At 38.4% G+C, this 17,879-nt stretch overlaps 1 protein-coding gene across 1 annotated transcript in view; it reads left to right on the top strand.

Moving 5' to 3' along the window:
• LOC121309562 (serine/threonine-protein kinase 31-like) overlaps positions 1–17,879 on the top strand; it is a 37,349-nt gene continuing 19,470 nt past the window's right edge. Inside the window, exons 1-11 of the mRNA XM_041242551.1 lie at positions 1–161; positions 4,556–4,593; positions 4,687–4,745; positions 5,763–5,855; positions 6,083–6,154; positions 6,685–6,843; positions 7,190–7,515; positions 7,754–7,916; positions 13,159–13,271; positions 13,489–13,648; positions 14,185–14,307. Coding sequence (XP_041098485.1) covers positions 1–161; positions 4,556–4,593; positions 4,687–4,745; positions 5,763–5,855; positions 6,083–6,154; positions 6,685–6,843; positions 7,190–7,515; positions 7,754–7,916; positions 13,159–13,271; positions 13,489–13,648; positions 14,185–14,307 — 1,467 coding nt within the window. The remainder of the gene's footprint in view (positions 162–4,555; positions 4,594–4,686; positions 4,746–5,762; positions 5,856–6,082; positions 6,155–6,684; positions 6,844–7,189; positions 7,516–7,753; positions 7,917–13,158; positions 13,272–13,488; positions 13,649–14,184; positions 14,308–17,879) is intronic.

A 17,879-nucleotide genomic window follows, 5' to 3' on the forward strand; every position in this document is an offset into this window, starting at 1 on the left:
ATGGGCCGTTGGGAGTGCAGGCAGGCGAACTGTCGGCTGCAGCCCCAGGCAGAGGAGCGAGCCGAGGCAACCGTGGAGCGACATCTGGGCTACCAGGGGGAGCGGAGCAGGAGACCAGGTGACCTCCTGTGCCTGGTGGTTCGGCATGGCATCCTTGGGAGGTGCAAGGCAGGCATCTTTGGGTGGTGCAAGGCAGGCATCCTTGGGCGGTGCAAGGCAGGCATCCTTGGGTGAGGCAAGGCAGACATCTTTGGGCGGTGCAAGGCAGGAATCCCCAATTTTACCATTGATTTTTCAGTTGCCATTGCAAGCAGATCACTCAGATGAGGATTGGTCATGGAAGTTCGTAAATAGGTTTTAACTTAAAACAGAAAACAGACGCTCATTGCATGCAGTGGTTACTGGAAGAGTGATGACTACCTGGATGATTTTTAGTAACATATATGTCTAAGAAATAGTAAGTATCCTTTTAGAGTTGTACCAACTCAAAAAGAGAATAAAAACTATCGGTGGCATGAGTTTAGCTTTTCGTTCCCGTCTTCGACTCAGTAACTTCTTAATTAGTTAAAATGGCACTGCTATTATCATGGGCGGTGCCAGGTTTTTGTGGGCCTGGGCAATAGACCTCCAGTCTACGTTGTGATGAAAGTCTTGATTATTGGAAAGTAAATGTGTATAATAAATGTCGAGATCAGCCAGTAGCTTTCAGCTTCGATGGAAGCCAATAGGGCATGAGAAGAGGTGGGACTAAGGGAAGAGGAGGCAATCAGGAAAAAGAGTAAAAAGAAGGTGGGAGATCTGAAAAGTTTCACTGCACTGCACGCATACAGTTTAGTTAAGTTGAGTGAAAACAAAACATTTCTAGTCCTAAAGGCTGCTTGAGTAGGATTGCTGGCTCAGAAATAGTACATGTACTCATATTTCCAATTTCTGTATGTGTGTGGGCCCCCCTCTGGCATCGGGGCCATGTGCGTTTGCTTGGATTGACCGGGTACTGACGCAGGCCTTGTCTATTATTTTTCTATTTACTTTTTGTGCGTTTTCGTTTTGACCGCAACAGAACCTTTGACCAAAAACCTGTGACTGGAGAATTGCAAATGTAATACCGATCCACAAAAAGGGAAACAAAACCAAACCAGGTAACTACAGACCAATAAACCTGACTTTTATTATATGTAAACTTATTAAAACTATAATAAGATCCAAAATGGAAAATTACCTATATGGTAACAGTATCCTGGGAGACAGCATGGTTTTAAGAAAAGGAGATCGTGTCTAACTAACAGCTGAGGATGCAACATTGACAAGCATATGACCTGCATAAAAGATAAATTCTTAAACTTAACACAATAGGGATTCAAGGAAATGCATGTACATGGATTAGGTAGTGGTTAACATGTAGAAAACAGAAAGTACTGATTACAGGAGAAACCTCAAGCGAGGTAACCAGTGGAGTACCACAGGGATCAATATTAGGTGTGTATATATGCTGTTTAATCAGCTTCTTCATATGCCACACCTGTGTGCACAAAATGTGAGAGAAATAAGCTTTTTGGGCGTATGGAAAATTTGTGGGATCTTTCAGCTCATGAAACATGGGACCAACACTTTACATGTTGCGTGTATATATATATATATATATATATATATATATATATATATATATATATATATATATATATATATAGGTGTAGCCGGTATAGACACATAAGCCCTCTATACTTTTGCATTTTGCATGACTTTATAATCTACACACAAACCATCTTACATTAAAATATTAAAGACATTTATACAATCGTGCCATGATGTTTATTATTTACAGAAAAACAAAAATAATCTACACAACAATTGTCAAAAGGTCACAGAAACAAGTTGTAAAACTTTCGTCTCCATCTTGACAGGAAACCTCTATCCCTCAATACCTCTGGCTCCAATCATGAACTGTTCCACAAACTCGGTACACTGGTTCATGGACCTATGACCGCTTGGTCGTGACCGCACCGCGAAAACACAACCAAATCAGCGGACGACCTGCTCATAGCGCGGAAACGCACCCTTATTAATTACTGTGACGTGAAATATCGTATAACAACCACTTTTACTGTTAAGTTTTACTTGTAAGTTCCCAGAACACATCTTAAACACTTGAACAGAGTTAATAGTAAAACGTGGCTTTCTCTTTTGCTTTTTGTAACAAGGCAGACAACAGCTGTTATCTTTACTTTTGAATTTCAACAAATGCAAATTACCGCAATAGGATTCCGTTTTTTTTTAAAACACACCATTGCAGCACTGCAGCTTTTGGCAAGAGAAAGGAACATGTTTCATTCAACAACGTTACATTAACGTCAGGCTAGTCGCTGCACTTTCGATATCCCGAAACATGAACACTTTCCTTTAGCCAAGCTACTATTTATTACATTTTAATAATAAAAAATAAGCGATTAGTTAATTAATTCACTCCAAGGGCTACAATATTCCTATGTACCAGGTGACCAGAAAATACCTATCACCATGCTGTTCGAAACACGTGTTGATTCCTGACAGGAAACCCTGAGAAGAGAACGAAGTCATGTGTTAAAGAGGAAGCGATTTTGAAAGAAAGGAAAAAAGTAAAAGTTCGTCTTTGAGAATACAATAATTGGAGTTGAGGTAGGCCAGATACTCAATTGCACATGTACGTTGCTTATTTTATAACGTTTGGGAATTATTTTCAAAGCCGTGTGTAAACGCGCTTGATTATGGGATACCTGTGAATGGAATTTAAAGGTAAATGGAGTTGTAGCACGTTTTTACACAGTATATTAAATGATTATCGAAAGATGTTTGCAGGTACATTTTTCTGTTGTGACATGGTGGCAAAAATCATATTAACCATATATAACTACAACCATTCCCATGAACATCCCGTAATGAACAAAAACTGTAGATGGCAACCATTTTAGTTTATTAGGAAATTAAAAATAAATAAATAAATAAATAAATAAACTAAAAAAAAACAACACTTAGGTTTGGAAAGAAACCACCACAATGTGGTGATTTTTCACTGAGTGCACCGTTAAGGCCTTGCAATTGAACGAGTTCATTAGACGAGTACTGACACTGTCTGATTAAGCAGTTGCCGTTGGACTGTATTTAGCTGTAAACTATTGACTTACTTTATGGCAATATACATACATACATACATACATACATACATACATCTTAGTTAATAAGTGTGTATTCTACAATATTACCTTAATTACAAGGATGTGCATGCATGCTAGTTTATATAGTGGTGAATGAACCATGCTTTTTTGCAAGTGAAATTACACTCACAGTGAAGCTTATATATCTACTTGGTATGTATTTCTGATATCAAAATAAAAGGTAGGCCTTCTATTTTTGATATCAGTTCTATTTGTGAGATTTGATGAAAAATGTGGAATTGAGAATTGCTGATATCAAAACATTGGCATGGTCTACCTGGGTCGCAACCCTTGGTCATGTGGTCGACTAAGAGTTTTCACACTGAGGAGCAGGGTCGATCTAGGGTGACTGAAGCAAGTACATGATGCCCGGGAAGCAGTAACATTCACAGGACCATGCTTTCACCTGTTTTTAATCTGTCTCTGGATTGTGAAATACAGCTTAAGCCAACCTCTCGCAAATTGTTTGGAAGACGTGCTTACGGACGCTGCCATCCAAGCTTCTCTGGATAGAATCGTCTTCCCAAATGTTTATTAGAGCAAATGTTTCTTAATCGCTCCATACCATCCCTGCAGCAATCGGGTTACATGCAGAAGTGAAACCTTCACGCAGGCTTGGCTGTTTGTTACTTTCTGTCGTGCATTGTCTCGTTCGACCCGAGTTCAAGCGTGTTGAACCACATTCAGAGATGTGTTGCTGGGACCCGGGTGCGACCCGTGTACGTGGTTTCACGCTACACAGGATTGTGACCCGGGTGGGAGCGCCAGTGTGAAAGGGGCTCTAGAAGAGTAAGACTTGTCCTTGGGTTTCAGTGGCAGAAAGTCCTTTTTACTGATTAGCCCAGGTACTAGTTTACTGTAGTGCACCCAGACAGCATGCAATTGTGGAGAAGGCTGTTTGCTGGAAGCCTGTGATATGGAGGTAGATAAGCTGTCTCAGTGGAAACATTTGCAGGTCATTCACAGATGCCCGACTGCAAGGCATAAGTTTAATGATTTTGTGTGATAGTGGTAGTTGCGTTATAAGTTATATTTTCCCATACATTTGAGATACTATAATTTCATGTTTAGGGTCCTTATTCAAAGAATAGGGACCCTTATGGATTTATCGTGGCTTTTTGTCCTTCTTTCTGGCTGTCACGCTAAATGGTGCACATGATAACACATGATAACTGCCTTAATTTTGTACCAATCATCACATCTCTAGCCTCCTATAGATGTTTTCAGATTGCATCGGGATTTTAACCTTCAGCTGTTATAAATGATCTCTTTCAGGTACTGTGTGATTTATGTGGACCCTCTGAATGTGCCTGCATTGGGTATAGTGTATAATTTATTAATGAATCAATTGATTGTTTTTATTTCAGAGAATCTGCAGTTATGGTTGAAGCTGTTCCTGGTAAAGGTAAGAATTTACATCCTTTATTCAGCTGGTATCTGAAATACAGTTTCAAACAAAGTAATACTGTGTGTGGTTTATTGCTTTTCTTTCTTTTAGTTCAGCTGATTGTTGGTACTCATACAGAGGATGCTGTTACCTTCTGGGCTCAGGTAATAGCAAACATGAAGACACGTTACTGCTGTCTCACGTTTTAGTGTTTCACGCTGTCTTCTAATTAGGCATGCCTTCTATGAGTTGCTGCACTTACTACTGATGAGATATCATCTATTTAAGCTAATCATTACATACTTTTAATGGGATCCTTGGCACAGTGTAATTTTGATGTGTGATCTAAGATAGCCACCGTATTGGCAGTCATGTGACTTTTTTTCTGGGTGATCGAGACCTAACGCTTCAACATATTTCCTTCATACTCAGTAACCAGTAAAGAAAAATGAACCCATTTCTTCATCCTGTTTGCAAAAGCTGCCATCCTAACAGGGTCGGAGCCTCTTGTGTCAGAGCCTCTTGTCTCAGAAGCCAGTAGAGGTAGTGACTTTATATTTGCAGGTTTACAGAACCCCTGTAAGCTAAATGTGTTGATGACCATGACAACAACCCCTAACCTAATGTGGTTGCCATATTAAGGTCATGTGACTTTTGAACTGCATAGAGATGCTTTGACATTTGGTATTTCCATATCACTTAATGTTTACAAACTGATTGATTGATATGATATATCCTTCATGTTGTACTACTGGGGATGCTTTTGGTTTTATTTCCAAGTGAAACATGATTTATTTATTTATTTATTTTTAATTTAACTGTTTTAGTTTTTGGAGTCGTTGCAGTTTGTTGACTTGCACACATGGGGGAGCTGTTTAGTCTAACTTCGATTAGTACAAGAACTTGGGTATGCATATAGCCTACAAAGTTGATTTACCATGATTACATTTTCAGTCAGTAAAATTCAAAGTGTAGTCACAAATCAGGGAGCGGGTGATTTAAGAGAGAACACTGGAATCTGGTATGACTGGTGTAAGATGTTTACCTCAGTGAATGCAATATCTTGCACTAATTTAAATAAATAAATAAAACCCTCTGTATGGGCATTTCTAATGTAAAATTATTGTCTTGGTAAAGTTGAGTTCTTTTTTTGCTGCATTTCTTTTTCTTTTCAGAATATATACGAGGATCGGGATGAATTAATCCTTGATTTGACAAGTTCCCTCGCAAAGACTTGTCCACAGGCCAAAGGAGTTTATGGAACTCCCAGTTCTCAAAAAGTAAGAGATGCGTTGCGGTAAACACAAATCTTGCCATTAGTAAATAGACATGTGACATAAGTAAATAAGATAGGAGTCAGTTAAGTTTAATATAGTGGAACATTGCTATAGGATAAGTCTGATCGGCTCATAATGTTTCCTTTTTTTGAACACATAAAAACATTTACAGTATAAAGCTGTGTCAGTCTGTACTGTGAATTATAGGTCCTTTTCATCTTTTTTTACAGATATATGGTGGATTGTTCTCTGAAGACAAGTGTTGGTATAGGTGCAGTGTACAGTGGCATGAAGATGAAGAGGTATTTCATGCATGTTCATGCATGTGTTGGATGCATGGGTTAATTGTTAGGGTAAACCAATACATATTGGATGCTAAATACTTTTACAATAGTTTTAGTTTAGTACAGTGAAAACAATCCCCACAGACAGAATTCTGCATTGTTGTCCATTACAACAGTCTTATGTATAAAATGTGTTTTCTTATCTGCTTTTTATTTTTTTACTACTGTAGAATAGTCCAGCTCAACTGAACAATGATAGATGGATGTGAAACACTACAAACAAGGATTTAAAAATTAATTTAGGGACTACACCTTTTAGGCTTACAATGTCCATTAAAACAGAGCTGTAACACCTTGTTTACAGTGGCAGGCAGCAGATCCAGAATGTTACCTTGCCGTTGCATTGCTTACAAAAGAAATCATGTAGCCATTCAACACTCCAGGCAGTCTGTACAATTTAGTAGTATATATGTAATGTGCTGTTTGATAAATGTTTTCTCTTTAATCCTTAACCTTGATCATTTCTTAATACTTTCTTGTTTTACTAGTTCCGTGTGACATATGTTGACTATGGGAATTCTGAGATTGTTAATAGATCAGCTCTTGTTGAACTGCCTGAGAAGTTTCAGTTTCCAGGTCTTGCAAGGAGGTACAAGCTCTGGGCTATTCATATACCTGCTGACGGAGAGAAAGCAAATACTGAGCAGGTAAAATGAATATCAGTATTTATTTACAGGTTTTAAGTATTTGCCTGTATCTTAAAAAAAAAAAAAAAAAAAAAAAAAAAAACTGTAATAAAGAAACTAGGCTCTAGGCATTAATTTATATAAAATATTACAATTTATCGGCTGTTGACATCTATAAAATACATTTATTCTGTTTTCTTTTAACTGTGACTTGTGGTAATAAAATAGATTTGACTGGAATGGTGGTTGTTTTGGCATTTATCAGTGTGACTGCTGGTGCCAACATTGTTCAGAAGAAATGCAACATTGTTGAAAGCATTTTATTGTTTGCTAACCAGAAAACTTGTATTTTGATGTGACTTTTCAGGGAAAAGCATATCTACATAATGTAGTTTATGAAAAACAGATCAAAATCCTGATAAGGGGCACAAGCAAGGACAGCACCACGTTGGTTCAGGTTCTGCAAGGTGACATGGACATTGGAGATGAAATCGCCAGAATGGGGTTTGCTATAAAGGGTGACCCAGCCCACAGTGATGAAGTGAGGCGTCTCAGTAGAATTCTTCGGAGTCCTTCTATCTTGTGGGCACGTAGAACTCTGGACGGAGGAAGCAGAGGTGATAAAGTTCTGCAACAGGGAATCAGACCAAAGTTACGCCCAGTCTTTCCTGACCAAATACCTCCAGATGTAAGGTAAGGCAGTACATTTAGTTTCTCTTTCCTTTTTAAAATACAGTTTTATTGGGCAGTGAGAGGGGTGTGGTTGTACGGTATTTGTATATAGCTCCACTTATTTTTTTGCAGAAAAGTCCAGAATTCACCATTGTCTAAGTATAAAATGTTGCAACATGTGCATTCAGGTTGTTGCTTTGTGTACATTTGTAAAGTAAATGATGAAATGCATTGTTTTTCTATCTGCTTATGTGTATAGGGAAAGAAGCACAACCTACCAATTGCAGACAGAGAATTTATTGAGAAAGAAAATAGCTAAAATACCAGGAGAGATTGAGAAGCTTGATGCTGAGACATGCACTGCTGTGCAGAACTCAGTGCTGCTAGAATCTCAGCTGAATGAACTAAAGCTTGAACTTCAGGCAAGTCTGTTTGTCACTTTTGTGGTGTCTAGAATGTAAGCACCTTAGTTTTTGTAATTCAGCTGTTGACGCTGTTTATTCAGCTTGTGAGCTTTTTAGATACTGAGAAACTTGCCGTTTTGACTGAGAAATGGTAAAGTATCAGTGAAAAACCTTCGGCCACGCATTAAGCCTTTAAATATATTTCTGTTGCATTATACAACACAACTATCCCAATTTTACAATTCACTTTAAATTTAAGCAAGACATTTACTGTGGCTCTGCCTCTGATTTTGAGTCATCCTCTGATCTATGCACCCCTGTCGGTTGTTATCATAGATATAGACTGCATGCTTAACTGGTGGCCTGCATAAAATTGCTTTATACTACTGCATAAAACACTGGCGTCTGCACTGCCTTCAATTGTAACCATCTTTAGGGCTACTGATTGTTCCATTCTTGAATACCAAATTCCATGTTTCAAAAATGGCCAATTCCATTTGTTCTCACTTTTTATCAATGTATTAATAATTAAATCTGGCAATGGTAGTTAAAAGAAGTACATTTAATAAATCTTGCCACAATTCATTATTATTTTTTTTTTCAGTCAGACTTGTAATAGTAAGTAAAGCACCTGAAGACACTTCAAACCTGTCATACTCTTTATAGACATCACTTGGCTCATTGCTGGCATTAAATTAAGCAGGAAAACCCAAGAATTATATTACAACCGTTCAGAAAACCAAATGTCCAGCACAGCTGTGAGAGTCATATTTACAGTCTTCGACTAACACAGTAGTTCAGTCTGCCAATAAAGGTGCTTTGAAAAGACCTGATTAGCTTATTGCTGGCATTTTACAATAACAATAAAAAATATGAAAAAGTTTAGTAACAGTCCAGCAATGTCATGTTAGAGTAACCCTATGTACGTACTCCACTAAGTTTAGCGTTTTACTGGCATTATAATAATAACCAGGATAAAATGTAAAACACTGATAGAGGTGTTGACCAACTCATTGCTCTAAAACAGGTTCATTGCTATGTATAACCTGATTGTAATTTAAGTAGAGCCCCCTTTAATGTAAACGCATAATTAATCCTCTTGTTTGTTTCTTTCCTAATTCTGCAGTGTTATTAGCAATATTTAAAGAGTTGTGTCTCCAGACATAATGTCTTTATGAAACCAACAGTGTGCAGTGTAGTGACTACATCCTTTATACAGTAAAGTGATCAGTTTCCTTTAAGGATTGTATAGCTAGAAAAATAGTTGAGCTCATTTCTTCGTCATCAAAAAACATAATTGAATTAAGAAACGGCCATGGTTTAAAATTGCTAATTATATCTTCATTAAAGGCAGATAGCGTGGAAAGAAATAAACTAAACAATAATGAAATACACAATTAATCTAGCTTACTTACTTCAGGAAAGCTCCGCCTTGAGCGCAGTATCTTAGGTCTTAGTTTTTCAGCATAGAAGAATGCAGTGCTTTGCCATTGTTGCCGTCTTATTTGCTTTCTTAGTCTCTACGTGTTTACGACTGGCATTATGATGGTATTGACTCGTACATTGCGTGACACTGGAATTTTTGCCTGTTTTTCTTTGCAAAGTTGCTCAAGCTCCGTCAAGTTGGATGGGCACCTTTGGTGAACAGCAATTTTCAACTCTTTCCACATATTCTCAATTGGATTGTGGTCCGGGCTTTGACTTGGCCACTCCAGCACATTGACCTTTTTGTTTTTAAGCCACTCCAATGTGGCTTTGGCTATAATGATTGGAGGCATTGTCTTGAGGATGAATCTTCTCCTAAGTCCCAGGTCTCTTGCTGACTTCAGCAGGTTTTCCTCCAGGATTTCTCTGTACTTTGCTGCATCCATTTTGCCCTCTATCTTCATGAGCTTTCCAGACCCTGATGCAGAGAAGCATCCCCATAGCATGATGCTGCCACCACCGTGCTTCACGGTAGGGATGGTGTTCTCAGGGTGATTTGCAGTGTTAAACTTGCACCAAACATAGCGCTTCGCGTTGAGGCCAGAAAGCTCTATTTTGGGCTCATCAAACCATAGAATCTTCTACTTGGTCTCAGAGTCTCCCACGTACCTTCTGAGTTTTTTTCATCAATGGCTTTCTTTTAGCCCCTCTCCAATAAAGGCCAGTTTTCTGAAGCACCCGGGCTATTGTTGCTGTATGCACAGTGTCTCCCAGCTCAGCTGTGGAAGACTGTAACTCCTTTAGAGTTGCCATAGGCCTCTTGGTGGCCTCCCTGACTAGTGCCCTTCTTGCCCGGATGCTCAGTTTTTGAGGACAGCCTGTTCTAGACAGATTCACAGTTATGCCACATTCTCTCCATTTCTTAATAATGGACTTTACTGTGTTCCGGGGGATATTCAATGCCTTGGAAATGTTCTTATATCCAACCCTGATTGGTGCTTTTGAAGAACCTTATTCCGAATTTGCTTTGAATGTTCCTTCGTCTTCATGAAGTAGTTTTTGTTAGCAAATGTACTAACCAACTGTGGGACCTCCCAGGGACAGGTGTATTTAACCTGAAATCATGTGAAACACCTTAATTGCACACAGGTGGACTCCATTCAACTAATTATGTGACTTTTAAAGACAATTGGTTGCACCAGAGCTTATTTAGGTGTGTCATAGCAAAGGGGATGAATACTTATCCAATCAATTATTTTCTGTTTTATATTTGTAATTAAATTAGAACAATTTGTAGATTTTTTTCACTTTGACATTATGGACTTTTTTTGTGTTGATCAGTGGCAAAAACTCCTAATTAAATCCATTTTGATTCCATGTTGTAACACAATCAAATGTTGAAAAGTCCAAGGGGGGTGAATACTTTTGAGAACCACTGTATTTTCAGCTAATGTGTTGATTGCATTTTCACCAGTTTCAAAACGCTTGATTTCTGAAATGGTTGTTTTTTAAAAGGGAAATTAAAACAAAAACCATGTGTGAGTATTGTGATTTTATTTTTTTTTAATTTGTTTAATGGAGTATTTATACTTCTAAATAATACAGGAAGATTGTGCTTCACTGATTTTAGTATTCAATTATACACTGAGTGTACAAAACATTAGGAACACCTTCCTAATATTGAGTTGCACCCCCTTTTGCCCTCAGAACAGCCTGAATTCGTTGGGGCGTGGACTCTACAAGGTGTCTAAAAAGTTCTACAGGGATGCTGGCTCATGTTGACTCCAATGCTTCTCACAGTTGTGTCAAGTTGGCTGGTAGTGGATCTCCACTCCGAACAGCTCGTTCCATCTTGTCCCACAGATGCTCAGTTGGATTGAGATCTGGTGACTGGGCAGGCCACTGCAGTAAGCTGAATTCACTGTCATGTTCGTGGAACCATTCCTGCACAATCCTTGTGGCATGGGGCATTATTCTGCTGAAAAAATCCATTAGCAGATGGATACGCTGCTGCCATGAAGGGATGCACTTGATTGGCAATGATGTTCAGATATCTTGTGGCATTCAAACGTTGCTCCACTTTTATCAAGGGGCCCAGTGTGTGTCATGAAAACACACCCCACACCACCACCATCCTGCAGTGTTGACACGTGGCATGATGGATGCATGTACTCGTGGTTTTCTCCATACCCTAGTCCTCCCATCAGCGTGAAACAGCAGGAACCGGGATTCATCAGACCAGGCAATGTTTTTCCAATCCTCCAGTGTCCAGAGTTTTCATTCCTTAGCCCACTGCAACCGCAGTTTCTTGTGTTTTGGCTGCCATACCCCATTCTTGTCAAGGTACGACGAGTTGTGCATTCTTTTATGGGTCTTTCGGCACCTATGTTTTACTGGACTGTCAGTTGACTAACTGTAGTTAGTTAGTTTGACTAACTGTAGACAATTTGTGTCAGCCTCCTTTGGTCTCTTTCATCAATGAGCCGTTTTTGACCACAGGCCTGCTGTTGGCTGGATGTCCTTTGGGTGGTGGACCATCCTTGATACACACGGGAAACTGCTGAGCGTGAAAAACCCAGCAGCGTTGCAGTTCTTGACACACTCAAACTGGTGTGCTTGGCACCTACTACCATACCCTGTTCAAAGGCACTTAAATCTTTTGTCTTGCCCATTTACCTTCTGAATGACACACATCCATGTCTTAATTGTGTCAAGGCTTAAAAACCCTTCTTTAACCTGTCTCCCCTTCATCTACATTGATTGAAGTGGATTTAACAGGTTACATCAATAAGGGATCATAGCTTTCACCTGGATTCTCCTTGTCAGTTTATTTCATGGAAAGAGCAGGTGTCCCTAATGTTTTGTACACTCAGTGTACAATGAGTTAAACTGTAAAGTTCATGAGCAACACTAAGCAGAACTCTATAGAGACAGAATCGCCAGACGCCTGCTTTGCCCACCCTGTACCAGTAGATTTGCTAGTGCCTGAGCGAGCATTGCACTAATGTGACAAGCATTTTTATAGAGGGAAATCAGAGAATCAGCTGTAAGACAGACACAGATATGCTTATGTTAATGCTTTGTAAAAATGCTTATGTTAATGCTTTGTAAAAATGGTCTGAAAATAGTAGGTTTACCTTGAGAGGCTGGAGTCTCGATTTGAGGTTGATATTTATGGTAATAACTTGCAAAAGTTAGTAAACTGAGTGTGAAGGTTGTTGCCAGTTACTATTGGAAATCCATGGCCAAAATGTAATGGTAGCCTTAGTGTGGTCATGTGACTTGCTGGTTTATGGGTATTTTAGTATTATATGTTTGATAGTGTGTTGTACAATAACAAAATAACAGTTTTTGGAAGTCATTTTCCTTATTGCACATGGTGTGTTCTGTTTAATACAGCTTTAACTAAAAGTTATTTTTAAGCCAGCACCTGTGGCGTGTATTTACAACTTAAACATCCAATCTTAATAAATAATGTAGTGTCTTAATAATGTAGTGTCAATATTAATGGCATAGAAAAATACACACACACATAATTAACATAATGTACTTGTAACGATCATACTCTTTAACATTACTATATTTACAGTTACTGTTAGAGTCTCTCAAGTGCTACTTTATGGGCACATGTCCATTTTTATTGAATATGTACACCGAACAGTCAATATGTTTTTTTTCTAAGTAACATTTAAATGTTATTTTAAAAGTCTTTATCTAAAATGCTTTTTAGAATCACAGGTAGCTCGTTGTATATCTGCGGTCGTTAGACCGTTTGTGAACCTTGTTATAGTTAGTTGTGCTGTCCACTCAATGCATGATCATCATGTAATTACAGAAAGTTAAGGAAGAGTCTCAGCAACGACTGGAAGTTAGGAAATGCACCGAAACACCAGTGGGGTCTAAACTGAAGGGTTTGGCAGAAAAGGTAGAGGTGCTACGCACTCTAAGGTAGGAGTGATTTTAGCTACGTGTTCTGTAATCTTTTTACATTACATTTGACAATATTAAACCAAAACGTCATTTTTTTGAATTGGTATGAATTGTTGGAAACAAATGAGTAAGATCTCTCCAATCTTCTACCCATAAGCAACACTGTGTAATTAGTATACATTTTGTGAAAAGTTGCCAATTTACCAGCAACAGCACAAGTATTTCGCCTTCACAGACAGAGCAGCTCCATGTGCAGTTTGGGGGATGATCTTTTAGAAGCGATAGGAGTGGTTACTCAGGATTGCATATCGCCGCCGGAGACCATGGAGAAACTTACCACGGCTTGGACCAAATACAGCCAGGCTCAAGAGATGCTGCAGTCTTGCAAGAATGAGGTACGCTGGAAGTGTCGATTACAGTAGGTGTTATAATCCCAGTTTTAGTTTCAACCAGGTGCTAAACTGTACATTGTTAGTCGATGCATGCTGCATTGTATCGGCATCCTCGATTTAAACAACCTGAAACCATTTTTTTACCTGAATTCTCTTCCCTCTGGGTTTCGCCTTATAATATTAAATATCTGTAAGCACATGTACAGTACAGCTCCTCATGAGTGTTGGTTCGCAACAGAAATCCTGCTGGAAGATCAGTGTCATGTTGTGTGTGAATAACACATTCAGTTCACTGGGAGCTACCATGGGCCAAAATCACGAGCGATGCTAGTTGGTTTGAATTCTTGAGGTGTGAAAATAAGTGGCTTGTGCCGTGAGGGAAATGAAGAGTCAGAACCCTTCAGCTGCATACAAGGTGAAAAACAGAACTCCTCTATCAGCTACACAGTGCACTGGAACTGTGAAAGTGTTTCTGTAACAAAATGAACAATTTCGATACTGTCTTGTTGTGTTGTGTTTTTTTTTTTTTTTATCAGAAGGGTGAACTGGAACAGCTGATTGCCAGACGCAATGAAGTGAGAGAGGCTTTTTCTGCTGCAGTGGATGAATACCTCCTTGAAGTGGACGGGTTGTCCATCACAGAGCGGATGAAAACTCTTGAGGTTTGAAAGCTTCCCAAAGAGGGACGGTTGCCTGTGTTTTAAAATTCTCTGGTTGTCTTATTTAAAGAATAACCCATTCTAAAGACGTAAACTGTATCAGGGCCATACGCTATCTATTGGTACAGTAGGTTATCCATTTTTGTTAACACATTAAACAAATTAACTCAACAAAGTGCCTTTTAAAACATAATTGGTCAGTGCCCTGATGAAATTAGCTGATCTGAAGTTGTGTTGCAGACTAGCTACAATTTTTGTTAAAGGTGTACAAACCATGTTCTTATCTCCTGATTTTAACACAAGCAGTGTTATCACCTTCTCTTCTGTTAAAGATCTTTTGGTTCTTTGGTTGCATTTATATAGTTAGAACATGTATAATTTCATGTTTTGTAGTTCAAACTCACTCCTGTTGTCTAGCTGAAATTACAGCAAAAAACGGTAAAAGGCAAATAGTTTGCAGCACAATAAAAGAGGAATCTAACGTTGATAAAGCTAGAATTGATTTTAAAGCATTGCTTAGCACTCATTATGACAAAAACAATGAATATGCTAGTTTTACTTCTGCATAGTTAGCAGGGTTTGGGGAAATGGTGCTTTAGTTTTTGATAGGAGGGAAAATATACATGTATCTAAAAGTCTATAGAAAGAATATTTTGTGCATCGTCTGGTGTGTTAAAACAGATGACAATTACTTAGAGTAGTCTGCAGGAAGCTTCCCATTTGGTTACTAATAATGAGACTGGGCAGAGAGCTGTTGCTTTTGAATTACAAGTGAAGTATGTGATTTTAAGAAATAGGAAGGATGAGTGTGTTTTACACTGTACACCACATGAGGGTGCAAGTAGCACACAGTCAAAGGTCTGTATTGTTCTAGTTAGTACCTGAGGTCCTTCAGGCTCCTTGGGTTGTTATAATCTCATTTCTATCTTGGCGTTTTTGTATGTTGAATTGAGGCTAACATCAGTGTGTAATACGTTAACTGATGAGTGAGATGTAAAGGTCTGTACACATTGGAATATTTGTTACATTGTTTGTAATAACAGGCAGTTTGGATGCAAATAATTAAAAATAATAATTAATAACTTTGAGAAAGGAGCAGCACATGTAGCTACATCTAGGTCCGACATTGATTACACATCAGACTATTCTGTACCAGACACCCATGTAACAGTGTACCAGTTCCTTTATTCTGCAAGGGTAGATTTTAATTGAATACCTGGAATAAAAGAAAGATTAATGAAGTACAATGTGACGACAGCTAAGCGCTCAATTAAAATGTTAAAATGTTCACATGGTATTAAAAGTAAGGTACTATTTCTGATAGGGGTATGCAGAATTGTGTTGCTCTTACTCAGAATTGTCTTTAACCCATTGCGGTCCTTTGTTGGACCAGGTCCGACGTTACAGTTTTCCCTTTGCAGTCCGACATCATAAAAAAGATATGGGCGTCTATTGTCTATACATTGTTTACGGTGAATCTCCATCGTTTTTTTTTTTTTTTTCGGTGAGTCTGGTGGCGGACTTTAAAATGAGTTATCATCTGCAGTAAATTCACCCAATGTTTAATTTTTAAAATATTATTGTGTTATTTTATATATTGTTATTTTTGGCTTCAGATTTGCTATGGGGTCAGTAAATTACAGAAAAAAAAACAACTCTCCGTTTGTTTTCACTGAAAAAATCTCGTAATCCTAAACTACAAGGACAGCGCGAGAAACTACCATGCTCTGGTAGAAACTTTGCTCAGACAACAAAATCTTGCCGAACTCGACAAAACTCACAAAATAGTAAAAATATTCAACGTTTTCTCTTTGTTTAATGCCGACATTAGAATAACCGTGCAGAATTGGGTAAACTGCTTTATCCTACTGTAGGCATTCAAGAAATGTATTCATTAAATTAGCGAAGTGCTCCCCAGTGCTTTCTTCCACAGCAGTATGTAAGAATCTAAAACATGCTATATTAAAAAAAAAGGAACAAAACATCAATAGCTGCCATCTTTCAATATGCCTTGTAGGGTATTGTAAACCTCTGTTTCACACGCCATATAAACAAGCTGAGTGCACTTGCAAACTACATTATGAACACAAATAAAAAAAAACGAAAGGGGATAGAAAGAAACTTTAGCTCGCATGCCTATTCATTCATGATGGTTTTTAATTTCTGTATGTTTAATAATGTGTATGGTAACCAAATAAAGTGGCTAAGCGAAGCCTTTCAGTATATGCTATTGTAGTCATTTCAGCCATTTACATGCACATATTGGCGTACTTGTCAGAAAATACTGTATTCAAGATTTGAAAATGTATGTGTACAAATGATACTCATTCTTTTACAAGGAAACTCGCACATAGCTGTTAGCAACTCTAAAAGCTTAATGGGTTTAATCATAATAGAAAACGCTATTCAAATAATCATAATACAAAGTAATCATTCGCTTGTAGCCTCTCCTAAGTCAGCACCAATCTTACTGCTGATACAAACGAGTCCTGTAAAGATTGTGAGTGGCATTTCTGACCTGAACACATTGTATTCCAAATCAAAATGTTAGACAATTTGATCCCTTTGTCCAGCTGCCACGTGGTGTACCTGGGTATGCATTGGTGCATTTTTTTTCCTCACTGCAGTCGCAGCAGCACACAAAAACCTGCTATCTTGTGAACTATTACTGTGAGACTGGATAGGAGGGCAACTAAATGTTGAACTCCCAACAACAAAGCTGCTGTTTTATCTGGAAGTCCTGGGTAACTGGCATTTGTTTCACTGTCATCATGAAGCCAGATTAAGCCTTTCTTCCGCTCCACTCTATATTTTGGTCTTTTGTTCTTCATAATTTGTTTCTTTATCATTATTGATTTACATACTTTTGGCTTATTGTTGCAGTTGGTTGCTTAGTTGTAAAAAAACAAAACAAAAAAAAAAAGAAATTGCCATGTTGAGGTAACGAGTATTACCAGTTGCACTTCGGTATGTAGTCTCAGATGCTGACTGTACAACACCTACGACGTGCGGCGGGAAAGTTCGGGAGGGCGGGGTTGGGTGTGTCTTTAAAAATGTAGGTTCGTTTTTTTTTCAGCTTTTTGGCACACTGACTCATTTTCCTGCGTTCATAAAACAGAAGCCATGTGGACTATACTATATACGTTATCAAGTAAAAAAATGTTACCGGCCCAGTTGGGCCTGTGGTGCTTCATAACTACCGGCCAAACTGCTCTCTCTACCGGCCCCAGGCTATGGTTAATGTTGAACCCTGCATATACTGTGCCTATAGGAAGTAGTCACCCCCTTTGACATTTTCAGTTTGTTGTGTTACAACCTGAAATCTTGATGCATTTAAATGGGATTTTTTTTCCGTTTGATTTACACAACATACTCAACACTTTCAATGTGTGGGAAAAAAAAGGGGGGGGGGGGAAACAAATCAACTAAAAATAACCCTGCAAAGTCTTCATTAAATAAGTATTCACCCCTTTGCTGTGACTCTCCTAAATAAGCTCAGGTGCAATCAACTGCCTTCAGAATTCACACAACAAGTTAAATGGAGTCCATCTGTGTGCAATAAAAGTGGTTCACAT

The sequence above is a fragment of the Polyodon spathula genome, chromosome 3 (assembly GCF_017654505.1).
Source record: "Polyodon spathula isolate WHYD16114869_AA chromosome 3, ASM1765450v1, whole genome shotgun sequence".
NCBI classification, from domain to species: Eukaryota; Metazoa; Chordata; class Actinopteri; order Acipenseriformes; family Polyodontidae; genus Polyodon; species Polyodon spathula.